The 27,726-nt window shown below is 54.7% G+C and overlaps 2 protein-coding genes across 4 annotated transcripts; one reads left to right on the top strand and one right to left on the bottom strand.

The window, feature by feature from the left end:
* The first annotated feature begins 460 nt into the window (after positions 1 to 460).
* On the top strand, positions 461 to 22,167 carry BPHL (biphenyl hydrolase like). Of its 3 annotated transcripts, XM_019985775.2 has the most exons (7): positions 462 to 617; positions 7,438 to 7,541; positions 10,807 to 10,973; positions 12,305 to 12,458; positions 15,948 to 16,079; positions 18,108 to 18,231; positions 21,861 to 22,167. In XM_019985775.2, the coding sequence occupies exons 1-7, from the start codon at positions 511 to 513 to the stop codon at positions 21,946 to 21,948; spliced, it is 876 nt and encodes a 291-aa protein (XP_019841334.2). In that variant the 5' UTR covers positions 462 to 510; the 3' UTR covers positions 21,949 to 22,167. The 3 variants fall into 3 exon arrangements, 2 of the variants coding, with proteins under 2 accessions (XP_070634578.1, XP_019841334.2); XM_070778477.1 differs by lacking the exon at positions 18,108 to 18,231 and having other exon boundaries at positions 461 to 617; positions 7,438 to 7,615; XR_011563548.1 differs by lacking the exons at positions 462 to 617; positions 7,438 to 7,541; positions 10,807 to 10,973; ... (1 more) ...; positions 18,108 to 18,231; positions 21,861 to 22,167 and adding an exon at positions 12,465 to 15,610 and having other exon boundaries at positions 15,948 to 16,080.
* A 681-nt stretch (positions 22,168 to 22,848) lies between these two features.
* On the bottom strand, positions 22,849 to 26,968 carry TUBB2A (tubulin beta 2A class IIa). The gene is made up of 4 exons (XM_019985774.2): positions 26,809 to 26,968; positions 25,294 to 25,402; positions 24,810 to 24,920; positions 22,849 to 24,105 (listed from the first exon to the last, which is right to left on the bottom strand). The coding sequence occupies exons 1-4, from the start codon at positions 26,863 to 26,865 to the stop codon at positions 23,045 to 23,047; spliced, it is 1,338 nt and encodes a 445-aa protein (XP_019841333.1). The 5' UTR covers positions 26,866 to 26,968; the 3' UTR covers positions 22,849 to 23,044.
* Between the last annotated feature and the right edge of the window lie 758 nt (positions 26,969 to 27,726).

Below are 27,726 nucleotides of genomic sequence, written 5' to 3'. Positions count from 1 at the left end.
TGCGGGATTCATCGGAGGCTCCGGCTTAGCTCTCGAGGCCCGGCCCCCCGCCCGCACCGCTCTCCAGCCGCCGCTGGCCCTCCCTAATCTCCAGGATCCCCGAGGGCAGGGGCCCTAGCGCGTGTGGGCCGGTGTAAAAACGCACAAAGCAAACCCCAGTCCCCTCCAGCTGTCAGGCTGGCGGCCCTGAGCCCACTCCTCCGCGAGGGCGAGACGCCGGTCACCGTTAGGCTACAGGTGACACCCAGGGGAGACGCTCTGTGCCGGTGTCCCCGGGAACCGCGAGCACAGGGGCGGCGAGGGATCGCCTGGACACCCTTGGTCTCTAGCTCAGCGCCCAGATTGCCCCGCGCATGCGTGCTCGGGGCGGAAGGGGTCGAGCTCGGGGCGGAAGGGGTCGAGCTCGGGGCGACCGAGGGCCGGGCGCATGCGTGCTCGGGGCGGTGCGCGCTCCAGGCTGCTGGGAGACCCGGCGCATGCGCACTCCCCGGGCAGTCATATGCACTCACCATGGCGGCAGCGCTAGGCAGTCGGGCCGCGCGGCGGATGAGGCGCCTCCTCTCAGCGCTGAAGCCCGGCATCCAAATCCCCCGGGCCGGACCCGCGGCCGCGTTCGGGTAATGGCGCCGCTCCCCTCCAGGGGCCCCCATATCCTCGTCCGCGCGCTCGGGGCGGCGGGAAGGGGGCAGGGGCCAGCGGCCGGGCCGGGGCCGTGAGTGGTCGCCGCCTGGCCGACCCCTTGCCCGTCAAGCCGTGACCTGGGCGCGGCCGAGGGGGCGCTGCGCTCGGCCTCGGTGGGGCGTCCGTGAGGACTGAGGCCAGGGAGGAGGCGCTCTTGAACCCCGGACCCTGGCTCCAGGGCCAGCCTGCGGTGTCCGCGCCGCGTCAGGTCATGGAGCCGCGGGCTGGACCTCGAGCTGGGACGTGCGGGAGACCCACCCGGGGGACCGGAAGATGCGGGTTCCTGGGCCCGGCTCCCCGAGGGGTGCAGGCCGTGGAGACGCCCGAGAGTCTGCCTTTCTCTCCTCTTACCACCCCCACATACCTTGAGAGTAAACAGCTCCTGGATTAACCTCTGACCCCCAGTCCCAAAGTGGGCGCCCCAGGTCCCAGGTGATGGTGGCCTGTCAAGGGGCGCGCGCGGGGTGGTCGCTGCTCACTGCCGGCGGGTCAGTTCCGCTCTTGACGAGGAAGGTGTCTGCGCACAAGCTCGGCGGGTACCTGGCCTTCAGAGCTTCACTGTACTTGATGGGGAAAAGTCCATTCCGAAGGCGTAAGGAGAGGTCTGACTAGCTTTATGCTTTCATATTCTGATTCATTGGGTCTTGAGTTTAGGATTTGATGTTGTTACCATTTTATATCTATTAGATTTTCAAAACTGTTTTCATACAGATGGTAAAATAATGTCAGTGTCTGCAGCCTCTGTAAGTCCACTGAAAAATGCCCATCTATCCCGTTTCCTGTTTACAGAAAGGGATTGAAATGAGATTACTGTGATTGCACCAGTATCTGTTACTGTTGGTTAGTGGTTGCAAGAAGGCCTCATCCACTTAGCAATGCAGATCATTCGCCCTAAAATATCCCTGGGAAACAGGTTTCTCTGGATTTTGAACCGCCATTTTGTAAATGCAGTTGAAATTGATCTGACCAAGGAAATGGCAACCCACTCCAGTATTCTTGCGTGGAGAATCCCATGGACGGAGGAGCCTGGTAGGCTGCAGTCCATGGGGTTGCAAAGAGTCAGGACTGAGCGGCTTCACTTTGACTTTCACTGTGATGGGCCAAACAAGCAGGGTGTTGATTAATCCTGAAACAAGAGTGCAGCTTGTGTAAGTAGATGAGAGCACTCCTGTAAGACATGGCTTCAGAACCACGGGTGCCCTGACCCACAATTGAGTTGTGCTCCAGAAGCTCCTCTGTACGTCTGCCGTCTTCCACCCCAAGCCTTTTCTACCTGCAGTTGTATGTTATGTGCAGTTACAGTATTAATAACTTAGGAAGCATAACAGCCCACCTGAAGACAGATGTTTTCCGGTTCAATCTGGGGATGCTCTGCCTGAGGGGAAGAGACGCACCTGCCCCTGCCTCTGTCCAGCAGTCAGGGTGAGTGCTGGCCTGGTGTCCAGCCCTGAAGGGGACTCTATTTGGCAGTGCGGTTACAGAAAAAGCATGTACACAATCAAGTTATATAACCTCTCTGGGCCTCACGCCTTGCAGAATTGTCCTAAGGATTTGAGACAGTGAATTTTAAAGGCCTGGGCAGTCAGTCATGCCCAGCTGTTTGCGACCCCGTGGACTGCAGCCCGCCAGGCTCCTCTGTCCTTAGGATTCCCCAGGCAAGAATACTGGAGTGGGTTGCCATTTCCTGCTCCAGGGAATCTTCCCAACCCGGGGAGCAAACCTGCGTCTCTTTCATCTCCTCCATTGGCAGGCCGATTCTTTACCTCTGTGCCACCTGGGAAGCCCCCATACTAGGTAATTAGCAGTTAAAATTAATAATACAAATATGAATATCTAGATAATAATACAGTGTATGAAAGATGTAAAAATAAGTCATCAAAATTCGTGTTTATGCAAGCCAGTACTTTGATGTTGCTAATACTTCATTGGAAAAGGTCAGTTTTCATTCCAATCCCAAAGAAAGGCAATGCCAAAGAATGCTCAAACTACCGCACAATTGCACTCATCTCACACGCTAGTAAAGTAATGCTCAAAATTCTCCAAGCCAGGCTTCAGCAATACGTGAACCGTGAACTTCCAGATGTTCAAGCTGGTTTTAGAAAAGGCAGAGGAACCAGAGATCAAATTGCCAACATCCGCTGGATCATCGAAAAAGTAAGAGAGTTCCAGAAAAACATCTATTTCTGCTTTATTGACTATGCTAAAGCCTTTGACTGTGTGGATCACAATAAACTCTGGAAAATTCTGAAAGAGATGGGAATACCAGACCATCTGACCTGCCTCTTGAGAAATTTGTATGCAGGTCAGGAAGCAACAGTTAGAACTGGACATGGAACAATAGACTGGTTCCAAATAGGAAAAGGAGTAGGTCAAAGCTGTATATTGTCACCCTGCTTATTTAACTTCTGTGCAGAGTACATCATGAGAAATGCTGGGCTGGAGGAAGCACAAGCTGGAATCAAGATTGCCAGGAGAAATATCAATAACCTCAGATATGCAGATGATACCACCCTTGTGGCAGAAAGTGAAGAGGAACTAAAAAGCCTCTTGATGAAAGTGAAAGAGGAGAGTGAAAAAGTTGGCTTAAAGCTCAACATTTAGAAAACGAAGATCATGGCATCTGGTCCCATCATTTCATGGGAAATAGATGGGGAAGCAGTGGAAACAGTGTCAGACTTTATTTTTTTGGGCTCCAAAATCACTGCAGATGGTGACTGCAGCCATGAAATTAAAAGACGCTTACTCCTTGGAAGAAAAGTTAGGACCAACCTAGATAGCATATTGAAAAGCAGAGACATTAGTCTGCCAACAAAGGTCCGTCTAGTCAAGGCTATGGTTTTTCCAGTGGTCATGTATGGATGTGAGAGTTGGACTGTGAAGAAGGCTGAGCACCGAAGAATTGATGCTTTTGAACTGTGGTGTTGGAGAAGACTCTTGAGAGTCCCTTGGACTGCAAGGAGATCCAACCAGTCCATTCTGAAGGAGATCAGCCCTGGGATTTCTTTGGAAGGAATGATGCTAAAGCTGAAACTCCAGTACTTTGGCCATCTCATGTGAAGAGTTGACTCATTGGAAAAGACTGATGCTGGGAGGGATTGGGGGCAGGAGGAGAAGGGGACAACAGAGGATGAGATATGAGATGGCTGGATGGCATCACTGACTCGATGGACATGAGTCTGAGTGAACTCCGGGAGTTGGTGATGGACAGGGAGGCCTGACGTGCTGCGATTCATGGGGTTGCAAAGAGTCGGACACGACTGAGCGACTGAACTGAACTGGACGGACTGATGCAGCCTTTACGGAGAAGGCAATGGCACCCCACTCCAGTGCTCTTGCCTGGAAAATCCCATGGACGGAGGAGCCTGGTAAGCTGCAGTCCATGGGGTTGCTAAGAGTCGGACACGACTGAGCAACTGAACTGAACTGAACTGAATGCTTCATTGTAGCTAACAATCCTTTTAGAAAAAAATATACAACCCATGGCTGATTCATGTCAATGTATGGCAGAAAACACTACAATATTGTAATTAGCCTCCAATTAAAATAATTTTAAAAAATAAGTAGAAAAAAATATACAAAAGGAAAAGCTGAACATACAAGGTACAGAGAATATGTTGGACTTTCAAAATGAGGATGTATCTGATGAGGTGGCTCCCGTTTTTATTTCTGAGCCGAGTGTGACATTCAGGTGCTCGCTTCGACTTTGCAAATTGCAAGCAGGGTGACTGGGGCCCGTTACCTAAACTCTTAACACTCAGCTTCCTCGCTGGTAAAATGAGGCAAAGTCTAATGTGCATCATCAGAGGACATCATGTAGTTTAATAATTAAACTGACCGGTTAGTTCTCCTGTAGTTGTCTGCCCCAAACGGTTCTCTTCTTGCCGGCCCTGCGGTCATCTCTCCCTCACTGGGGGGGTCTGCTGCTCTGTTGGTCCTGCCGCCCAACCCTCGCCGCTCACACACAGACTTGTCCGTCCAGCCTCCCAGAAGGAGAGACAGGACAGACATAATACATGGCTTCCCAGACTGTGTTTAAAAAGGAGGCTGAATTTTTCTCTCCTCCAAAATGAATTCAGTATAACCTTTCTTATCCTTGGTTGTCTATTGGATTCTCTTGGGGAATTTAAAAAATGCAGATACCTTGATCCCATCCCAGAGATGTTCATTTAGTGCAGCCTGGGCATCTGGAGATTTAAAGGTTTGCCAGAAGATTAAAGTTAAGCTTGGGACCCCCGCTCCCCACCCCGGGTATCATGGGGGGAGGAAGTGTCTCATATACAAGGGGGCTGAGTGGGCAGGTGTGTTAGGGTGTGGAAAGTGTGAACCTGTGTCTGCTGTGTGCACCCCAGGGTCTCCTGTCTCTGCAGCTTCTGTCAGAATATCAGTAGTTGGCAGACTGGTCTTCTCTGCCAATCCCTAGGCAACATGGGGCGCCCAGCACAAAGTAGGGGTTCCGGATGTACATGAATGGGCGAATAATACAGCAGTGTTTCAGAAAGCACGCGCCAGGGCTCTACCCCAGAGTGACCGGTGGGTCTCCCGGGGTTGTCCTGGGCCGCTGTATCTTTAACTCCTCAGGTGATTCTAATGAACACCCCTGCTTAAGAACACCTAGGTTAGAGAAACAATAGGAGGGAGAAAGTGGTGGAGGAGTAAAGCCCAAGGGAAGGAGGTTCATTTTTGTTCTTTTAAGTTTTCTAACTTTTTCTGGGGCCTGACTGCCATCCAAGAGCCCTTTGATATGCTGGAGGGAGAATGCAACACTCATTTCAAGTGTACTGATGTGGAAAGTTAATTCAATAAATATTTTCTAAAAGGAAACTTTTCTTACATTTAAGTTGATTTGCTATTGTCCAGTTTTCTGTCCTGTTTCTCCAGCCTGGAGATGGAGGCAAGGTTCTGGGAGCCTCCGATGCCCCGGGGCCCGGCTGCTGTGACAAGGGCAGGGCCCAGCAGTGAGTGACAAAGCCCCAGGCGTGCTCCCTGCCCTGCCAGCCCAGCCGCACACCCACCGCCCTCTAGCCTGACCTTTGCTCCTCTGTGCCCACACTCTTGCCGGCCTGACCTCACCTGCCTTGCTCCACGTGTGTCCCTGACTCCTGGGCCCTGAGCGCACCAGTTCTAGAAGCACGCTCCCTACCCCATTTTCTCTCCAGCATTTTGCCCATCTTACAAGTTCATCTCAAAAGCCACTTCTCCACCCTTCCCCAGCTGCCTCTCTCCAGAACCCACAGGGCCTCTCATACTCTGAAGCCACCTTCAAAGTCCTCTGCCTTAGCAACCCTCCCCTGACACTGAGCGCCCATCCGCCCTTGTCTAGACCTGGTTTTATCTCTGTGTGCTTAGGCATTGGGGAATCTACGTGGATAGGGCAAAACACAGGGAAGTGAGAGGCTTTTGGCAGCGGAGACGTCGGACAGACCACGAAAGGGAAGTCATGTGAGCCGGGCCCCAGGAGGCTCCCAGGCCTGAGAGCCCGCAACCCCGGGTGGTGAAAGGCCCGGGGCTCAGAGATCGCGAGAGATGGCGGGGCCACGTCATATGTGACACCTTCCCTGTGCAGAATGCTGTTACAAGACATCCTTCACGCTGCAAGGCAGGGGCCCTGGAGAACCTTTCGGGCTCAACGAGTAGCAGGAGCAGTCCCTGAGCTGAGCAAGCACCGAGTGTCTGTCTGTCTGGGGAGCAGCCTCGTTCCTGTGCTGGATAGGAGTCTGACCGCTTCTCTCCCATCACGACCCTCCCCTCCCTGAGGGTGTGCAGTTGCTGCTCTGCAGATGGCCGGGGGCAAAGGAAATGTCAATAAACTGTTGTTTCCCAAGATGACTCGGAGTAGAGTGTTACGCGATTTTATCTGGTTCTGGAGCTGTCCAAGGAGCAGGATGTTAATAACGAGTAACAGCAGGGTCCGTGAGACTCAACCCAGCTCAAGGGTCCTGTGACATTTCTGTGGATCGTGAGCCTGTAGTTGGTCAGTCTCACTACCACCCAGGTCTGTGTGCTCTTTGACTCACTGCGCCTGGCAGCATCTGTCCTGGTGTGCCTTCATGGCCCTCCCGCGTGTCACCGGCCATCTGGGGAGCTGCTGGGAGGCTCTTAGAGCCTGAGGCGGGGCCGTGTGTGCGCTGTTCCTGGGTGCCCCGGTGCAGTGGTCCTGGAGCTTCTGGGACAGTCACCGAGGGGGTTGTCCTGCGCAGAGCCCCCAGGACGACACATGGTTAGATGGTGCAGCGTGGCGGTTTTGGGTCAAGGAAGGGGGCGGGGTGCGGGACTCTAGACACAGACCGGCTACTTAACAGTCAGTGCAGAGACATCTCAGCATCTTACAGACCGGTCTGGCCACATCCGAGCAGACAGGCATTCTTGACCAGGGCGGCTGCCTAGCGAACAGAGAGGCAAGAAGGTCAGCCCGTGGACCCCAAGACCAGCGTCACCCTTGGGATCACTGCCTGTGCAGCTGAGGGTCCGGGTGGCTCCCCTGGACCTGCCGGGGCCTCGAGGGGCTCGAGGCTCTGTGCCAGCGTCCCGCCCACCTCACCTCCCACGGCGGGGGCCCTGCCTCCAGCTGCGGGGCTGTGGGCCGGTTGATGTCAGCAGGCCTGTCAGCACTCCCGTGGGTGGGCCTGGAGCTGGTGCTGCAGTGACCCGCCCTTTCTGGGTTTGGGAAACTGAAGCGCAGAGGGGGCGGGGCGGGTGCTGGGGCTGGCTGGCGTGCAGGCTCAGTCGCCCTCGGGGCTCGGGGCTTCTCTCTTGCAGCTCCTCCGTGACCTCCGCCAAGGCGGCGGTGAATGGCGTCCACCTGCACTACCTGCGGACCGGAGGCGGAGAGCACGCCGTCCTGCTGCTCCCGGGGATGCTAGGTGCGCGGGTTTCCGTGGCGTGCCCGGCACGCTGTCCTCTGAGCTCGGCCCCCAGTCCCAGATGCCCAGGCTTGGTACGCAGCCTTGGTGCTTTGCTGAGATGCTTTCTGTAATATTTGCCGCAATCAACTTTAGGTGGTCCAGAAAGCTACCTTTCTTGTGAAGTTTTACTTACTTCTGGCTGTGCTGGGTCTTCATTACTGGGCTTTTCTCTAATGCAGTGAGCAATGGCTACTCTCTAGTTGCGGTGCTTGGGCTTCTCGTTGTGGCTGCTTCTCTTGTTGCAGAGCACAGGCTGGGGTTGTGGTTCACAAGCTTAGCTGCTCCACAGCATGTGGGATCTTTCCAGCTCAGGGATCGAACCCGTGTCTTCTGCATTAGCAGGTAGACTTTACCACTGAGCCACCAGGGAAGCCCTGAAGATACCTTTCTACTTTATGCAATTTTCATTCCTTTAAATACCCACTTTTCTCCATGGAAGTCCAACACTGTGTAGTTTCCTGCAGCCTGAAAGTGAAAGTTGCTCAGTCATGTCTGACTCTGTGAGACTCCATAGACTCCAGGCCAGAGTACTGGAGTGAGAAGCCTTTCCCTTCTCCAGGGGAATCTTCCCAATCCAGGGATCAAACCCAGGTCTCCCGCATCGCAGGTGGATTTTTTACCAGCTGAGCCACCAGGGAAGCCCCTTCTGCAGCCTGGGGACAAGTCAAGGAAGGGGAGGGAAGGCAGGCAGGGGGAGGGAGGCAGTGAGTAGGCGACCAGCTGGCCCGGTTTGCCTGGGATTGAGGGGTTCCCGGATGTGAGGCTTCGGCTGCTACAAGTGGGACTGATCTCCCTGCTGTGCGTAACTGTGTTCAGTTACGGCTAAGTCGCTTCAGTCGTGTCCGACTCTGTGCAACCCCATAGACAGCAGCCCACCAGGCTCCCCCGCCCCTGGGATTCTCCAGGCAAGAACACTGGAGTGGGTTGCCATTTCCTTCTGCAATGCATGAAAGTGAAAAGTCAAAGTGAAGTCGCTCAGTCGTGTCCGACTCCTAGTGACCCCGTAGACTGCAGCCCACCAGGCTCCTCCATCCATGGGATTGTCCAGGCAAGAGCACTGGAGTGGGGTGCCATTGCCTTCTCTGGTGTGTTCAGTTAAGGTAAGAGCAAAGAACAAAGCTGGGCTTTCACAGCCTTTCTGAAGGTCAGAATTAGTTTGGTGTGAACAGAGCGTGGTAAAGCTAGATGGATCACCATCGCCTCCTGCAGGTAAGAAGTTTAGGTGTAGAAAGTTCAGGAGTAGAGTTTCCAGTGATCCCAGAGTATCTCAAATTTGATTTTAAGGTAAGGTTTCTGTTACTGTTTTCGGAGAAGGCAATGGCACCCCACTCCAGCACTCTTGCCTGGAAAATCCTATGGACAGAGGAGCCTGATGGCCTGCAGTCCATGGGGTCGCAAAGAGTCAGACACGACTGGGCGACTTTACTTTCACTTTTCGTGCATTGGTGAAGGAGATGGCAACCCACGCCAGTGTTCTTGCTTGGAGAATCCCAGGGACAGGGGAGCCTGGTGGGCTGCCGTCGATGGGGTCGCACAGAGTCGGACACGACTGAAGCAACTTAGCAGCAGGGTTACTGTTTTATTTTTTATTTAGTTAAGTGATCCCATCATATACTTATTTCCTCATGATTTGCTTCTTAATCCTAAAAGTAAAGTGGCAACGTTCTTCAGTTACACGCTGGTTCCAGCTGACGCAGCCTCAGCTGATTGTTGCAGCTATTGAGGCATCAGTGTCCAGTGTTTAGTATCTTTCCATCCAGCTAGTGTAATAGAGGAGGACCTTTCCTCCAGTGGGTGATCCCGAGCTAAAGCGATGCAGTTTGCCAGCGTAGATGGCCATTGGTTCAATATTGCTGTCATTATCCTGTATGAAAAGCTTTTAGCAATTTTAATTTTTGCTTGTGTAAAACATTAACCTGATTCAAAAATCAAGCAGCAAGTTTCTCCCCTGAACTGCTGTGTCCCCCAGCACCAGTTCCCCTCCCAACGGGCAGCCGGTGTTGATGTGTTTCCTTCTGAGGTATCGTATACTGGTAACTACTCTTTAAAGTAATTTTTTAAGGTTTTAGTGTTCTTTGCCCTGGTCTTCAGATGTGTGCCAGAAAGTGTGTGTCTTGTTTCTGAAAGTGGTGTTGAGCTCCACTGCTGCCTTTTCCCACCTTCTGCCCCTCCTGCAGGGCGGTTCCCTGGAAGTCCCTCCAGTTCAGGGATCATGAGAGCAGCCTCAGATGTCAGAGCAGTAGGCTTGCACTGAAATCCATTTTGTTCTTGGCTTGGGTTTTCTGGACGGCTTACCTGGTGTTGAGAAGGTACATTCTGTCAGGGAGAGTGACAGTCCTTGATGATGTTCAATGATCCTGCAGTGTCTTCAAAGACATTTTCTAATCATCACCAGTTTGTGAAGCAAGGTGTGGCCAGAGTTGTGAGTCCTTAGAAACCAAGTAGAGCTTAGAAATGAGATGCTGACCTGCCCCTGGACTGGGCTCCTTGGGAGTCTGGCCTTCACACCGTGTGGACCTCACCGGGCAATGCTGCCTGCCAGTCAGGTCCACCACCAGCTTGAGAACACAGTTCTACTTGCCAATACTCACATACTGTTGTCGTGAAACACACTGATTTATCCCCTCCGTGTCCTGCCCTCCATCATTTCCGAGTTTTAGTTTAATTTTCTGGTTTCTAGTTATGACCAGAAAATAAAATCTCCAGGGCTATTCTCGTTAGCTTTGTAAAAAACGTCTGGTATTTTAGAATTTGGCTTTGAATAATTTGGATCAAATCTCATTAATGTGTCTACAGATACTATTAAGATCTCTCTCATTTGTAATAGTCATTTTAAAAAAGAAAAAATAACCCAGAAGTACGTTGTTTCAGTAGGTTTATTTCTAGGCAGTTTCATGAGTCCTTTTTTTTTTTTTTTTTTTTTAAATAGGACAGTTAAACTGAAAAGATATCAAGCGTGCTGGATTATTAATGATACAGGACCAAGGGGAGAAGTGCGTCGTCCTCCGAGTAGCCGCTCGGGGGAGGCGGGAGCAGGTCTGAGCTCCCGCGGGAGAGGAAGCCCCGGGTTCTCTCTCTGCCAGTCTGCTTTGCTGGTTATAGATTTGCTGCTAATTTGACTAGAAACCAGTTACATTGTCCCCCTGTTTCTTTTTGCTGTAGTGTGTTTGAAGCAGTGACAGCATTTCTTGGAGTGTAACCGGATGACCACTTTTATTGATAGGCAGTGGAGAGACAGATTTTGGACCTCAGATTGAGAACCTGAATAAGAAGCTCTTCACGGTGGTTGCCTGGGACCCCCGAGGATACGGACACTCCCGCCCACCCGATCGGGATTTCCCAGTGGACTTCTTTGAGCGAGACGCAAAAGATGCCATTGATTTGATGAAGGTGGGTCTCGGGGAAGAATCAGGAGGAAGGAGGCTGGGCGTCTTCGTTTATTTTGTTTCTGTGTGTGGTTTCTTCAAGGCTGACTCCTGTAGACATTCAAAGGGTTCAAAGAGATACAAAGAGGAAAGTTTTTAGAGCTACTGCTCCCATGGCTTTGAGGCTCTTCTTTTCTGGGCAGTCTTATTAAATATGTAAATAGTTTGTATTGATGGCATCCTTCTATACCTAATGGTTTTCCAGCTTACTGTTTCATTGGAGTTTATCAGATAGATACTTCTATGTTAATAAATACAGATATCCTTCAGTTTATAATAGGCACTTGGTATCCATTCCATTGTGTGGACACACTGTGTCCTAATTCCCGTCTTCTGATGGGAGATACATTATTTCTAAGCTGCTGCTCTGTGTGTGTGTGTGTGTGTATGTGTGTGTGATTATACAGGAAGTGCAGGGAGCACTCGTGCGTGGACACTGTGGCCCTTATTCACTGCTGTAAATAGTCCTGGTGTGGCCTTTGTGGGCCTGCCCTGGTGCGTGTGTGTGAATTCCGTGCACATTTAGGAGATGACTTGCTGCGTGATGGAAGATACAGGGTGGAGCCAGAGTATTCCCCACAGGAGTCACACCAGTTTACAGTTCGGTCGACAGATGTCTCGGACTGATACTTGTTAATTTACTTTCCCAGTCATTCAGTTTTTAACTGCTCAGGAGCATCTCTCAGGTGTAACCTCTGTCCATGTACCCCATCAAGCGCATTCTTGGAGCCTGGCCGACTCACCCAAAGGTTCAGCAGCACCCCCCACCCTCACCGCTGTGTCTCCTCTGTCCCAGGCTTCCTCCTGGGGCCGGTTCTTCCCAAAGCTGCAGTAGTGACTTCACCAGATGCAGTGGCTCCAGCCCTCCAGCAGCTCTCAGGAGGCCCTCTCTGATCTGCAGACTTGCCCGCAGCATCTTCACTCAGGCCTGTGTGGACGCACACGTTGTCACGACCAAGTGGAGCTGACTTCCGCTGTGTCCTTTTCCGGGAGATGCGCACCCTGAAGACGTAGCGCCCTCCCGACTCAGAACAGCACTGGATGCTGTATGCGCGCTTAGGCGTCTGTGACAGCGGTCTTCTCACCACAGCAGGCCGAGAGGAGACGTTCATGTCACAGATTGTGGGCTCCGGGGTGTCTCTCTGACAACCAGCGGACACGCCACAGCTGTCTCGACCCCAGGCGTTATCCATCTCGGGTTCTCCCCACAGCTAGGAAGCTGTGTCGACCCCGGGCATTATCGATCTCGGGTTCTCTAGGAGCCCTCACCGTGCTGTTTTGCTGTGTTTGCCACAGACACTGAAGTTTAAGAAGGTCTCTTTGCTGGGGTGGAGCGACGGGGGGATAACAGCCCTCATCGCAGCCGCACGGTACCCCTCGTATGTCAGCAAGATGGTGATCTGGGGGGCCAACGCCTACGTGACTGAGCAGGACACAGAGATTTACCAGGGTAGGTCCCTCCTCCCCGCCCTGCTTAGACGTGTGTTGACAGGTCATGGAGAGATGAAGGGTTCTCAGCAAAGTCCTGCACTTTAACTAGTCTGCGTTTTAAAGTTTCCTATTTCCAGAAGTGACACTCAGGAAAATACATCAGTATTTACCTTTCCTGCTGTGCTAGTGACCTTCTGGGAAGGAGGGGGGTTGACGTGAAGTGTAAGTTGCAGCCTCGGGTACCCTGAGTGTGGAAGGGAACAGTGTACTCCAGTGGGAAACCTTAGTTTTGATGAAGAACTCTTGTGCTGTTCACACTTTCTAAGGTTGTCCTTCAGGCTTATCTGTGAGGACTTTTAGAGACACAGAGCAGGGGCTGCAGATGCAGCCCACCAGCCCGGCCACCGCCTGTCTGTGTCCGGCTGAGGCTCCAATGCAGGCAGCCGGCACTGTGGGTGCCAGGGACCGGCTGGGGTCCCTGCCCAGGCCCTGTGCAGGCGGCTGGTTCGCCCCACCAGGCCCCCGGTCAGGACATCTAGCTGCCAGCTTGGGAGCTGCTAGGCCCCCAGCAGCCGAACCTGCCCGGGGACTCCAGCCCCGCCCATGGCTGCCCCTCCTCTTCCGAACCATTTCCCCAGTTTGTCAGAGTTTAACAAAACACAAAAAACCCTCCTTGGGGGGGATCTCCTCACTGAGTGGGTGTCCACCACTTACTTTTGCTCCTCCTCCTCCTCCTCCCCCAGCCTCCTCCCTCTCCCCTCTCCTTCCCCCTTCTCCCCCTCCCCTCCCCTCCCCTCCCCTCCTCTCCTCTCCCCTCCCCCTCCTCTTCCCTCCTCCCCAACCCTTTCAGGGACTGATTGAACTTTGTAGACTGAGATTCCACTTCCCTGTTTTTGTTCATCTCCATCTCAGCGTTGCTGTGTGTAGGGCTCTGCATAATTTCTTAAGCTTTTTCTTCCAATTTTCTAGTTGTTTCACTAGCTTTATAAAGATTGTGATTGTTTTGTGGTTTTTTGATTCAGTTCAGTTCAGTTCAGTAGCTCAGTCATGTCTGACTCTTTGCAACCCCATGAACTGCAGCATGCCAGGCCTCCCTGTCTGTTACCAACTCCCGGAGCCCACCCAAACCCATGTCCATTGAGTCAGTGATGCCATCCAACCATCTCATCCTCTGTCATCCCCTTCTCCTCCTGCCCTCAATCTTTCCCAGCATCAGGGTCTTTTCCAGTGAGTCAGCTCTTCACATCAGGTAGCCAAAATATTGGAGCTTCAGCTTCAGCATCAGTCCTACCAATGAACACCCAGGACCGATCTCCTATAGGATGGACTGGTTGGATCTCCTTGCAGTCCAAGAGACTCTCAAGGCTCTTCTCCAACACCACAGTTCAAAAGCATCAATTCTTCAGTGCTCAGCTTTCTTCACAGTCCAACTCTCATCCATACATGACCACTGGAAAAACCAGAGCCTTGACTAGATGGTTTTTTGATTAGCAAGTAATTGCTTACCCTTAATCTGAAAACAAACAAAATAAATGGTGAGCATAAATTGAGAATGCTTTCCTTCAGAGCTGTCCACTTGCTGCCCCTGGGAACCACTGGATGGTGCCAGGTGAGGCCCAGTTTCATCCCCAGTTCAGCCGTGTCCACCCTCCCTCAGTGAATAGTCACCCTCCCTCGAGGCAGCCCTGCATTCGAGTGGTCACACCAGTCTGCTGTGTTTTCAGGGTTCCTGCCTTTTATGCGCACACACATACTCACTCATACTCGTTTTCATCAATTACTGCAGACTTCAGCGATGCAGCAGAAATTATATGTTATGAAAGAGCTCCTTGTTCATGGCAAGAGGGCCTGCAGCGGGTGTGGTCCGCTCCGTGGCTAAGGGCAGAGCCACTGGTCCCGCGCCGGCTGCCCGCTCTCCCCTCCCCGTCCCCCACCACCGCCCGCTCTCCTCTCCCCTCCCTGTCCCCCACCACCGCCCGCTCTCCTCTCCCCTCCCGGTCCTCCACCACCCTATCTCCCCTCCTCGTCCTCCGCTGCCGCACGCGCTCCCCTCCCTGCTCCTCATCCTCCTCCTCCGCTCTCCTCTCTCCGTCCTCCTCCGCAGCCCTCTCTCCGTCCTCCTCTGCAGCCCTCTCTCCCCTTCCCATCCTCCTCCTCCTCCATTCTTCCCTCGCCGCCCACTCTCCCCTCCCTGTCCCTCACCCGCGCTGCCCTCTCCCTCATCCTGCACCACACACGCTCCTCCCTCCGGACCTCCTTCCGCCTCTACTTTTCAGGCTGCTTCTCTACATCTCCCCCTCCCATCCAAAGTCTCCTCACTTCCGCCCAGAGCAGTTCAGTGTCCTCAGCCTCTGGAGTCGTCCTCAGCCTCTGAAATCCACCCCAACGCACATCTGCAGGGTAGGGGAGCAGGAGGAGAACGGCAGGCGCTCTCTGCCGGCTCACCTGCCCCAGGCAGCAGTTCGAGCAGCCCACTCACCCCGAGCATGCTGGGCCCCCAGGTGCCCGGCCCAGTCCCGGTCACCACATGGGCCACGTGCGCCTGCCGTCCTGTCTTCAGGACGCGTCATGCAGATGGAGCTCTGTACCTGAGGGGCTCGGCGAGCGCTGTGCACTGTCCTCAGGAGCAACAGACTCCACAGAGTCACTGTGTTGTAAAGAAAAATGGAAAAAGCGGGCTAAGGGATTGAATTTGCTTATCCATTCTGAAGCCATCATTTCCTTTCTGATCAGAGTCATCTGTGAGACAGCTTGTAGTTAGTAGTTACAATTTCCCCAGTGGCAGAACTTGGAGCAAATGATGTTTATGCATTTCTCAGTGTATGTAAATACAATTCAGAAAAACTCTGTTATAAGTAATCTCATTTTTACTCTGCTGACCCCAGTTAGAGAAGGAAATGGCAACCCACTCCAGTCCTCTTGCCTTGAGAATCCCAGGGACAGGGGAGCCTGGAGGGCTGCCGTCTATGAGGTCGCACAGAGTTGGACACGACTGAAGTGACTTAGCAGCAGCAGACCCCAGTTAGGGGAATACCGCTTCTGTCTTACACCTTTAATGGAAGCCATTACTTTAGATCTGATTTCGTTCCCTTGGTCAGAATCTGCTGGTGCCCAAGGGCCGCCGTGGAGGACAGAACACGCGGGACCCTGACACAGCACTCAGCATTCACTGTGGGTGCAGCAGCCGGTGGGGGTGGCGGTGCTGGGCAGTGACACGGGGGCTGGGTGGATGCAGCAGCTGGTGGGGGTGGCGGTGCTGGGCAGTGACTCAGGGTCTGGGTGGATGCAGAAGCCAGTGGGAGTGACGGTGCTGGGCAGTGACGCGGGGGCTGGGTGGATGCAGAAGCCAGTGGGAGCGACGGTGCTGGGCAGTGGCATGGGGGCTGGGGAAGGCCTGGCCGGCCGGGCGAAGCCTGGCGAGCCACATGGCGCTGGCCGCTGTGCTCTGTGGGTGACGATGGGTTTAGTCTCAGACCCATCCTTGCCCACACGTCTGTCTGTCTTCCAGGCATCCGGGATGTTTCTAAGTGGAGTGAGAAGACGAGAAAGCCTCTGGAAGCCCTCTATGGGTTCGACTACTTCGCCAGAACCTGTGAAAAGTGGGTGGATGGCATAGAGCAATTTAAGCATCTTCCAGACGGTAGGTCACACGAGCCACTTAACAGTCCCTTTGCTGGTTAGAGAGGCCGAGTGAGTTCCCCTGATGCTTGAGAATTCCTTGGGGATTGACACACTCGCCCACCATCCTTCCACACTGACGCGTGAGCAGAGGGTGATCGTGTACAAAGGCAGGTTCTTGTGCCGCACACCCTTCTGGCATCAGAGACAGACATGTGCACAGAGTTCACGTTGCTGAGTCTCTCGTAGCACGCTGGTCTTTTCCCCTTTGTCTCCAGAAGTCTCACATGCTCTTCTAACTCCAGGATGGTCACTCAGAAACAAACAGTGGCCACACAGACGTCCCCCTTTTCACGTCTAGAGGCATCAGCCCACTGCCGCCTCTCTTACCCGCCAGGAGAGGAGGGGTCTCTGTCACGACCCTCGGCCCCCGTGGAGTCAGGAAAGGAAAAGGGTATTCAGCCCTTTCCCGTCTTCAGAGCGACGTTGTGTCACTTCGGCCGTGACAGGTGTGTTCCAATAACAAGAACTGGCAACCCTTGAGAGAAGCTCTGAATTAAAGTCTGTTCTTAGAGCTGTTTTCATTTGTAATCTCTCATTTTTCTAATTGCCAAAAGAATAGAGAGTAGGTGGGATCTGACCTTGAAACACATCAGTTACCAAACAGTTATGATTCAGGGCCCAGTTTTGTCTCCTCAGTAGTCATTTCCAGAATGAGTCATCTGTCAGAACTTTCATAATGAGAAGGACGTTTAGAAATGTTACTTTTTTGCTGTAAGTTCAAAACAAGTATATCCTGTTCAGACACGGTATCCACCCATAGGAACAGGGCCTTGAAATATGTTTCAGGAGGCTGGAAAGGCAAGCCACAGACAGGAGTGACTGTTTCCCGAAGGACGGGGGTCCAGGGCTTGTGAGGTCTTCGTTCCCCGACCTGGGATGGGCTCCCCTGCAGTGGAGGCACGGGGCCCTAACCTCTGGGCCATCAGGGAAGTCCCTGAAAAAACTCTAAAAACTGAACAGGTAGAAAACAGCCTCATTAAAATACAGACAGACAGTGAGATCCCACTACCTCTTAGAACAGCCACACGGGAATTTTAGGGCAGTGAGAGCACTCTGTGTAGTATCATAGTGCCGTGTCTGTGTCATCCTGCGTTTGTCCAAACCCACAGCGTGAGAACCGCAGATGCAGGGTGGTGATGATGCGTCTGCTGTAACAGATGTCTGACGGGGGTGTTGGTGATGGGGAGGCGAGGAGACGGGGTGTGTGCCCGTGCCTGCCTTGCAATTCTGCTGTAAACCTGAAACTCTGAAAAATGAGGTCTACTGCAAAAGAGAAAGGGAGGGAGAAAGTGTCACGGAGAATCTGGCACCGCCTGAATCATCTTACGGCAAGGCTGTCAGTAAACGACCTCTCTCCCTGCAGGGCTGGTTCCATGCATTGAGGCCCTTGTCCAGTCCTCGGGGTTGTGGCCGCTCAGCGTAGTGTACGGACGGGTCGCGGGTTTGGCGTCAGACAGGCCCGGGTGTGTGCTCTGGCTTTGCCATGTGGCTGCTGTCCGAGTGGATTCAGGGAAACAGCAGGTCGGGACGCGGAGCCCGGCCTGTGCCTTGCTGCCCAGGAATGCGGTCGTCCCTCGGGGCAGGGCCTGTGGTCTCCCCAGGGCGGGCAGGGGGCAGGCAGGGTGGAAGGCAGCTTCCGTCCTGCTGAAACTGTGGCTTCGCTGTGAGGAGCACAGACTTGGAGGGCCGGCGGGGGCCCCTGTACTTCAAGGGAGAAGCTTTTCAGATGGCCCATGTAATATGAAGACTTGCAGGTTTTTTTGTTCAACTGCTGTTTTATATGAATTATGAATCTTAATCAGCCAGGACTCCTTGTTCACTAGTAGAGCTTAAAGGAAAAAGGCCAGGAGAGACACAGAAAAGGAAACCTGCAGACTGTCGGAGCTGGAAGCACTCAGGCCATCTGATCCAGGCCAGACGCTGGCGGGGGTGGGTGCCTGCCCCCCACCCCAGAAGGGCCTCAGGAGAACAGTCTCGTGTCTTGCAGGGAGCATCTGTCGGGACCTGCTCCCCCTGGTCCAGTGCCCTACCTTAATCGTGCACGGCGAGAAGGACCCCCTGGTCCCACGTTTCCATGCAGACTTCTTACACAGACATGTGAGAGGGTCACGGTGAGTCCAGCTGCAGCCAGCGCTCTGCCCCAGGGCCCTGGGAGGCAAGCGGGAGGTGCTGCAGGAGGCAAAGGCTGAGGGCTGGGCTTTCAGGGTGTACCCCACCCCATTTGGGAAAGAGGGGCCCAGGTGCCCTGGGTTTTGGCAGCGGGATCAGGGGCTCCCGCCCTGGTGGCACCAACCCAAACAGCCATCTCTCCCTTGGGAGCTCTCACTGTAAAAGCACCGCCTGCCCAGCAAGTCTATAGAATCAAAACAAGGAAGCAGATCGCTGTCACTTGCCATCCACGTAAATACTTCCGTGATTAGCACTTTTGTGTGTTCCTCCTTTCCTAGTATTTTTTAACATAAATACAGTCGTATTCTGTCTTCAACTTTGATTCCTGCCTTTTTCCTGCTTAAAATTATGTTGTACACTTTTCACGTTAAGCCTTAAACATATACACCTCAGAGAAGAACCTGTTGCTCAGAACCACAGGAGAGCAGGGTCTGCCCGCCGGCCCCGGGCACACTGGAGGGCCTGACGAGATGTGTCAGCAGAGCCTGGTCTTCAGCCTCATTCATGTCTGTGTGGAACAGAAGTTTATCGTTTAAATACTCAGGCTGACGTGAGAGGCAGCTTCTGCTGGTACTTATTCAGGATGAAAATTCCACGTTGAATAAACCTGATGTTTCCCTGATAACACAGTGAGGCACATTGTGAAGGAGAAAGTAAGGTCTGGCCAGGAGGTCGTGGCTCGCAATAAACTCCCAGGGAACCCTGACCTGTTGAGAGCCTGAGTATTCACCCCAGAGATGCTGTCATTACCCGGGACATCTTTGGAATTGTATAGAATTCTTTTGAAATTGGCCTCATTCTAAGTGACCTAAGAACATCCTTCTCCTCCCCGACGTGAGCCACTTCCAGTGCCAACTGCAGGCCAGCCCGCCTGGACCGCCCCTGAGCTCGGAGTAGACTCAGACACGGTCCCTCCACTTCCTAATTGTGCTCTTTATTCCACAAGAGATTTTAACAAACAGATTTCTTGGACAGTTTATAAATGTGGGAAACATGCTTCTTATTCTGCAATAAAATATCACTAGTATAAACTTGTATAATTTCTGTTTCCAAACAGCATTTCATATTTCAGAAGGCACCTTATTTTACTACAGTATCTAATTGTACTTTACAGCAAAATCATGGAAAAAAATTCTGTCCCTATTTTACAGATGGGGTAAAATCAAGGCTGAGACACGTTAAGTCATCTTCCAAGGTTGCATAGCTAGTAAATGACAAGTCCTGGATCTTTTTTTTTCCTCGTAATACAGTGCGTCCCTCCCCCAACACAGCTGCCTCTCATACTCTTATTTTAATATGGTGATGAGAGGCCTGAATCACCTACTTTCTGACCTGGTTAAGTGTCTTCTCTCTTCAGAAATGACAAGTTTTTGCACATTGACGCTCATGATAAATGACGTGTGTTCTCTTAGAGAGCCAGGTTCAATAAAAGTCTGCAAGAAAGTTTAATTTAGGAATTCTGTTCCAGACCCATCTCCTAGCAACTGAATACATCAATATGGGAGAAAAATATTCCCTTACCGTTCAGATGTTAATGGTTTCAGTACATTCGTTTATGGAAGGTCGTTTTCTCAGAGTAGGATTCTTTGGAACAGTTGAGTCAAGAGGAAAGTGTGCTGCGATGATTGTCTGAAACTGGCCGGCATATTACGCTCGTGCCCTTCCTCTGCCGGGAGAGCCCTGTAGGTTGGCCAAGAAGCTAAAAACAGTGGTTAATTTTGGACCCACAGAAGGAACGTTGATTCCTTGAGCATCAAGGTCCTCCTCCGACTGTGCTCACAGGCCTTCTGACCCCTAGGGAGCCACTTAAGTGCAGGGTGCTTCCCATGAACTTGGGGCTTCATTTCCTTGCCAGAAACAATTAAAGACACAGGCTGGCCCCTCAAAGATTTTACCTGCAAATAGATATCAGGTATGAAACAAATGCCTTTGTCTCCTAGAGCTGCTCCCAGAAACAGTCGTGTGTATTTCTGTATCCGTTTCCCAGGTGGGCCCAGTGGAGTCTGCCATCCCTCCCTGCTATCTTCTTGCGGGATGAAGAGGGGCATATGCACACACCTGAGACGGACAGGGACTCAGGACAGAGTAGCCGCCTCTGCGGACGGGACGCTGGTGTGGGCGTCAGTGGTCAGAGCCCGAGACAGCCGCGGGGAGCACGGCGGTCAGTCAGCGGCGCCCTTGGGCCTGCTGGTGGTCTTTGCTGAGACCGAGCTCTCTACCTGGGGAGCACAGACCGCACCGTGCCTGAGTGGACAGGATTCGTAGCTGGTGTCGGTGCTTCCTGCTTGGGAATCTCCACAAAGCACGGAAGAGGGCTGGCCCCCTCAAAGCAGGGCTCCGCGTCAAGGTCTAGCTCGGTCCACGCTGGGAGGCCCGGGGCGGCTCAGTGCCCCCTTGCCTGCCGGCATCCTCGGTAGCTGGCTCTTTCTGTCCCTTGAGGACAGAAGCCGTGAGCGTCCTGCGAGCCCCGTCCCTCTAGAGGGCCGCTCGCCCTTCTCTTCTGAGCAGCACTGGCCTTGACTGGGGAAGGCCTAGGCTACTGCTGACAGCATTACTAACCTTCCCCAGGGGCTCAGAAAGATACCAACCACAGATCCTCCTCTGTCAAGCCGGTGATCTTGACAGCCTGGATACCCCCTCACCCCCCTGCCCCACATGGTCAGTTGCCAGAGACCGGGCATCACCCAGGGACAGGTCTGTTCCAAGCTTCCCCCCTGCCCGTTCACCAAGGTCCTGGAGCTCCCAGCCCCCTGCTGTGGAAAGCAGAGAAGCAGGCGATGTGGTGACTGGCATTCTGCCTGAATACAGTCCTTTTAACATCAGTGACAGTGGACAGAGCAAGTCAGGCCTGCACGTGTGTCCTGGAACCTTTGTTTAAAACTCCATGTCTGCACTGTTATAGGCAGTAATGCAGTTTAGAACTCAGAGAAGCCTGCCTTTATTAAAGAAATTGCAGACCATCCACATCTGATGAGCCCCGTTGAAAGGAAGTGCCTCCCGAGGGGGGCGGGGTGTCCTGAGGGCCGCAGATCCGGGCGGGGCCGGCACCCCCAGCCTCAGGGAGGCACTGCCCGGCCGTGTGCAGACTTACCCAGTCCTCCAGCACCCAGGGCAGCCTGGGGGCTTCAGCAGCAGGCGGCAGCGCCTTCTGACGGGTTTTCCCACTACGCAGATACTCCAGGAAGCTCCAGTCCAGTGGATTCTGGACACTTCGTATTTTTACCATCTTTCCAATCCTCTCTTAAAACCAGTCTTACTAAAATGCTTTTTCCCTTAGGTACCCACCAGGTTGCACGTCCTCCTCTCAGTCAGGTTTCCAGTCAAACCACTCCTTACCTGGTTCAGCTCCCAGTGCAGCGGAGCACTCCTTGGCTGTTGCGGCAGCCTCGGGCTCTCGCTCCCGAGTCTCTGTTCTGGGGCCACCCCTTAAGATGGACTCACCCTTTCTCCTGATGGAGGTCGCAGGGGACAGAAAACAGGGCGGTTGCCCAGTGAGGTTTCCGTGAAACGTCAGGGAGGGGGCGGGTTTTCTGACGATGCGCCACTAACCGTCCGTCCGCCTTTCCCTCAGGTTACATCTGATGCCGGAAGGCAAGCACAACCTGCACTTACGCTTCGCAGACGAATTCAACAGGTTAGCGGAAGGCTTCCTCCAGTGACGTGTCCCAGGACGTGTGGACTGGTGAGGCCTGGGCCCGCGGGCCAGCCCTCTGCTCACCTGCCTGCCAGGCTCCCTGTGCCTCCCCACAGACTGCTCCTAATCCAGTACCGCTGAGGACACAGCATCCTCTTTCATAGCTGCAGAGCTTGAATCTGACCTCTTCATACTGGGATTTTCTTCCATTGCTTTAAATAAATTCCTGTCGTGATTTACTTTACTTTCAGGTAAGGTTAAGCACGTGTAGTGCTCACGACTGCTGCTCTTAAGGTGAGCTGAATGTACGTGCTGCCTTCTATTGGAGGGGTGCAGGCGTGCACTGGCCTCTGGAGTCATCACATTGTCCACAGAGAGGTGGGGAAGCTGAAAGCAGACCCCGCCCAGGGCCCTGGATTCCATGTGCTCACGGGGCTGCTGGGATCACGCAAACCGGGGAAGAAGGCCAGCGTGGTGCCCTGCTGTCTCCCTACACACTCCTGGCTGCTAGTCCCTGAATGCTTTGGGCCAGTGGAGATAAATTTGCTTGCTTGCCTCTCTCCCTGGTGTCTCAGATGGTTAAGAATTCACCTGCAATGCAGGAGAGACCCAAGTTAAATCTCTGGTTTGGGAAGATCCCCTGGAGAAGGGAATGGCAACCTACTCCAGTATTCTTGCCTGGGAAATCCTGAGAACAGAGGAGCCTGGTGGGCTACAGTCTGTGGAGTCACAGACAGTCAGACATGACTGAGTGACTTATAACACTTTCAGTACTTGCCTCTCTCTACTAAAAGAGCAGAAAGGCTATTAATTAAAAATATGAAAATAAAAATCCTATTAACAGTTACTAAACCCAGAAACATACTTGGAAAGGAACCATTCAGTGAAAGAATAAAAATTATTTGCAATAAAGAGAGACCACAGGTTTTGGACACATGCTTTTTTATTAGTATAGATATCTTAGACAATATTGCAATTTCCAGAGGAGTTCCACATTATTACATCAACAGTGAATTTCTGACAGAGGCAAAACTGAGCACCATAGTATACGAATAGAAAGACCATGCTTGATTGAGGACAACAGAAGTCACTAAGGATGCACGATTTATCTGACAAAGTTCTCAGGCCTCGTCCTCGCCCTCCTCCTCCTCGAACTCGCCCTGCTCGTCGGCCGTGGCGTCCTGGTACTGCTGGTACTCGGACACCAGGTCGTTCATGTTGCTCTCGGCCTCGGTGAACTCCATCTCGTCCATGCCCTCGCCCGTGTACCAGTGCAGGAAGGCCTTGCGCCGGAACATGGCCGTGAACTGCTCCGAGATGCGCTTGAACAGCTCCTGGATGGCCGTGCTGTTGCCGATGAACGTGGCCGACATCTTCAGGCCGCGGGGCGGGATGTCGCACACGGCCGTCTTCACGTTGTTGGGGATCCACTCCACGAAGTAGCTGCTGTTCTTGTTCTGCACGTTGAGCATCTGCTCGTCCACCTCCTTCATGGACATGCGGCCCCGGAAGATGGCGGCCACGGTCAGGTAGCGGCCGTGGCGCGGGTCGCAGGCGGCCATCATGTTCTTGGAGTCGAACATCTGCTGGGTCAGCTCGGGCACCGTCAGCGCCCGGTACTGCTGGCTGCCCCGGCTGGTGAGCGGCGCGAAGCCGGGCATGAAGAAGTGCAGGCGCGGGAAGGGCACCATGTTCACGGCCAGCTTGCGCAGGTCGGCGTTGAGCTGGCCCGGGAAGCGCAGGCAGGTGGTGACCCCGCTCATGGTGGCCGACACCAGGTGGTTGAGGTCCCCGTAGGTGGGGGTGGTCAGTTTCAGGGTGCGGAAGCAGATGTCATACAGCGCCTCGTTGTCAATCGAGTAGGTCTCATCCGTGTTCTCCACCAGCTGGTGCACGGACAGGGTGGCATTGTAGGGCTCCACCACCGTGTCGGACACCTTGGGCGAGGGCATGACGCTGAAGGTGTTCATGATGCGGTCGGGGTACTCCTCGCGGATCTTACTAATGAGAAGGGTCCCCATCCCAGACCCCGTGCCGCCCCCCAGCGAGTGGGTCAGCTGGAAGCCCTGCAGACAGTCACAGCTCTCGGACTCCTTCCTGACCACGTCCAGGACCGAGTCCACCAGCTCAGCGCCCTCTGTGTAGTGGCCCTTGGCCCAGTTGTTCCCGGCACCACTCTGGCCTGCCAGAGGGAAAGGACAGTATCAGACGCTAACCCTTCAGTAAGGAATTCCAAATTCTGTCTTCCTGACTCTGGACTAATTTTAGAGATGAAAGAGCCTTCTTTTTCAGAAAGACTGTCTATCTACAGAAAAGTTTTCTATATATCAGTGATCCTCAGAAACACTGAAGATCTAATACAACAAAAGATTTAGTTCGTATGACGTTATTAATTAAGAAGATAGTTTAACAAAACCCAACTGGTTTAAAACTAAGAACCTTCTATAAATTCTTATTGATAAATCAACAGCTGTTGGCTGGCAGGGCGGAGGCGCACGTCATCAGAGGGCCAGCTCAGCTTCTGCTCACAACCTGCGCCTTTGGCCTCGGCTTCTTAAGGGGCTTGCCTGTTGTCACGGGTCCTCTGAAATGACCAGTGGCCTGTGAACTGCTGCTGGAAGCTTTCCTTCACTCTTTGTTCTCTGCCCCCCTGCTCTGGGCTGCTCTGCAGTGGGAGGGCTGCGGCAGCCTCTGCAGGCTGACCCTGGCCTTTGAGTTGTGTGGACAGGGGCCAGAGGGCTGACAGCCCATGGACCAGGTACAGTGAGGCCGGGATTCGAGGCCTCTGTGAACACACAGCCTCCACCAGGTACTCAGCAGTGACCCCCATGGGGTCAGGAGGAAGGGGACCCACTGAGCCAGGGCCCACGCATCACCCCTACGTACCAAACACGAAGTTGTCGGGCCTGAAGATCTGGCCGAAGGGTCCAGACCTGACGGAGTCCATGGTGCCCGGCTCCAGGTCCACCAGGATGGCCCGAGGCACATACTTGTTACCTGCGGGGACACAGCAGGAGTCAGACCTGGCGCTTGCAGAGCAATCAGACAACACTCTGCTCTCCGTGCCCCTCCAGGCAGAGCTCATCCCAGAAAATTCCAGCAAGACGCAAAGAGCAGATTAGAGGAGGTTTCTGCTCTATAAAGGGAGGTGAGGGCCTGCCCGGTCATGACCCGAATGCAGGGAACTTCAGGGACTCTGAGGGTATTTCTGAGCAGCTGACTTTAAACGCATGCATGGAACATTTCTTTGTCGTGTGTGTGTGTGTGTGTGTGTGTGTGTGTGTGTGTGTGTGTGTGTGTGTTCCTGCTACACAGAGGCTGCCAGAGAACGGAACACAGGAGAGGGGGCCGAGCACGAGGCAGTCCTCACCAGCAGCTTCGTTGTAGTACACGTTGATTCTCTCCAGCTGCAAGTCACTGTCTCCATGGTAACTGCCAGTGGGGTCGATGCCATGCTCATCGCTGATGACTTCCCAAAACTGGAGACAGAGAAAGAAGCACGTGATGGTCTGACATCCTAGGTGTCAGCACGATGGCCCTTCCCTTCCTCTCCTGTCCTTGGAACAGTGGCAGTGTGGGCAGACAGGCAGGAAGCCGCAGACAGGCCCGCAGCTGCCACCCTGCTCCTCCAGCAGCTTCTGCGGAGGGGCTCGGGGATGCGCAGAGCATCAGCTATATCAGGAGACAGATTGGGAAGTGGGGAGGGGCCCTGGAGAAGGAGGGAGGGCATGGCTGCAGATGCTCGGGAGGCTGGGCCCCCAGGCAGGGCTGGGCGTCAGCATCCCAGCGGATGGACAGGTCCTGCCCAGGACAGGTGGACCCCGCCCTGCGGCTGCCTGCAGAGATCGCCGAGTCCTGGCACAAACTCGACCTCCAAGCAGCGCCGCGTTAGGCGCGGGCATCCGCCGGGCTCCTGGGTCACTGACTGCAGAGGCGGAATGGGGGGGTGAGGGGCACGGTGCAGCGTGCGTCTGCGGCAGGAAAGGCGGGGGGCGGGGGGGCAATATGGCGGTTGTGAAAGAGACCACGTCCTTGTGCGGGCGCCCGCCCACACCCGGGCACCCGGCCCGCGGGGCCTCGCCCACTGCGGCGGCTCGGCCCGGGGCTGCCACCTGCCGCCGCGCCCACGGCAGTCAGACTGCGGTGTCACCCGCCACCCCGTCTGGATGGTGCACCCCGTCTGTCGGACCCACCAGAACCCTCCAGAGCATCTGTCACCCAATGACACTGCAGTTTTTTCATTCGCAATGCAGACAATATACGCAAAATAAATTCCGCAGGAGGCCACGGGATTTTCACGACCAAAGCCCCCACCCAAATCTCAGAGTCCAATCTACGGGGAGGTACCAACCGCGTCCCTCACAAGGGCCGGGGCCGGGCCCGTAATTAAAGACCCACAGCTGCGTAGCCCTGAGCATCAGTGCCGGCTGTGAGGCGCCCGGCCCCGCCCCGCCCTGCGGCCGCGCTCCTCCCGGGGGTCAGCTCCCTACCCGGTCCCGCTGCGGCCGCGGCGCGCACCCTGGGGACCCGCCACCCCTTCTCTGTCCCTCCGGGGTCCCCGCCCTCGGGCCCTGCCGACCCTCCCTGCCCCCTCCTGGTCCCACACCCTGGGGACCCGCCGCCCCCTCTCTGTCCCTCCGGGGTTCCCACCCGCGGCCCCTTCCCCGCCCCCTCCTTGGTCTTCTCCCTGGGGACCGGCCGCCCTCTCTCCGTCCCTCCGGGACCCCCGCCCTCTGGCCCCGCCGCCCCCTCCCCGGGGGTCAGCTCTCTCCCCGGTCCCTCTCCGGCCCCAGGCGCACCCTGGGGCCCCGCCGCCCCTTCTCTGTCCCTCCGGGGCCCCCGCCCTCGGGCCCCGCCGCCCCTCGGCCCCGCGCGCCGCGCCCACCTTGGCGCCGATCTGGTTGCCGCACTGGCCCGCCTGGATGTGCACGATCTCGCGCATGGTGCCGGCTGTGGAGCGGGTGGAGGCGCGGGCCTGGACAGAGCGCGGACCGGCGGACTCGGCGCAGACCCCGCCGCCGCCCGGGCCGCGTCTTTTAAGGCGGGGGCCCCGCCCCTGTGACGTCACGGCGGGGGCGGCGCGGGGACTGCGGCACCGCGAGGGGGAGCCGGGGCGCGGCGCGAGGTGCGGGCGGCCGGCCGCCGTGCGCGCGGGGTCCCGGTGCGGCGCGTTCCCGTCCCCGGGCCTGTCCCGGCCACTGGCCTCCGGCTCTTTCTTCCCGGGGTGGGGGTCACGGCGGCTGTAAGCGCTGGGAGGGGCTGCAGGGCGCGGGGAGTGGGGGTCCCTGGCCGGGGCTGAGGATGGCCGTCTCGGCGGGGGGCTGCTGGGGGGCCCTTCCGCCCCTGCCCACGTTAGGAAGGTGCTCAGTTGGGGGGGAACTAGGAAAAGTCGCTGGGCGCTGGCTGTCCCGTCAAGGCCGCTTAATGTGGAAAATTCCACGTGTGTGTCCCCATGGCCTCCTTATGGAGCTCGACAGGCGAGAATTTGTCTGTGTGTGTGTGTGCATGCGTGTGCGTGTGTCTGTGTGTGTGTGTCCCCATGGCCTCTCTGGAGCTCAACGTGTGTGTGTGTCTGTGTGTCCCCATGGCCTCCTTATGGAGCTTGACGTGTGTGTGTCTCTGTGTGTCTCTGTGTGTCTGAGTGTGTGTCTGTCTGTGTCTGTGTGTGTGTCTGTCTGTGTCTGTGTGTGTGTCTGGGGGGGCGGTGCATGTGCCTCCGGGGTATTTTGTTGCCTCATCCCCCTGCCCTCCTTATGGAGGTGGGCGTCCTGCTCCAGGTCAGCAGCCACGTGTGGCCTCTGAG

Source organism: Bos indicus, chromosome 23, assembly GCF_029378745.1.
Source record: "Bos indicus isolate NIAB-ARS_2022 breed Sahiwal x Tharparkar chromosome 23, NIAB-ARS_B.indTharparkar_mat_pri_1.0, whole genome shotgun sequence".
Taxonomy (NCBI): domain Eukaryota; kingdom Metazoa; phylum Chordata; class Mammalia; order Artiodactyla; family Bovidae; genus Bos; species Bos indicus.
This window is presented reverse-complemented; position numbering and strand designations above follow the sequence as displayed.

Excerpts from the sequence above, each read along its gene's own strand:
- BPHL (XM_019985775.2), top strand. The coding sequence starts at position 511 with ATGGCGGCAGCGCTAGGCAGTCGGGCCGCGCGGCGGATGAGGCGCCTC. Across the intron at positions 618-7,437 it reads GGACCCGCGGCCGCGTTCGG|CTCCTCCGTGACCTCCGCCA; the intron begins GTAATGGCGCCG and ends TCTCTCTTGCAG. Across the intron at positions 10,974-12,304 it reads ATGCCATTGATTTGATGAAG|ACACTGAAGTTTAAGAAGGT; the intron begins GTGGGTCTCGGG and ends TGTTTGCCACAG.
- TUBB2A (XM_019985774.2), bottom strand. The coding sequence starts at position 26,865 with ATGCGCGAGATCGTGCACATCCAGGCGGGCCAGTGCGGCAACCAGATC. Across the intron at positions 25,403-26,808 it reads GCAACCAGATCGGCGCCAAG|TTTTGGGAAGTCATCAGCGA; the intron begins GTGGGCGCGGCG and ends CTCTGTCTCCAG. Across the intron at positions 24,106-24,809 it reads GCCCGACAACTTCGTGTTTG|GCCAGAGTGGTGCCGGGAAC; the intron begins GTACGTAGGGGT and ends TCCCTCTGGCAG.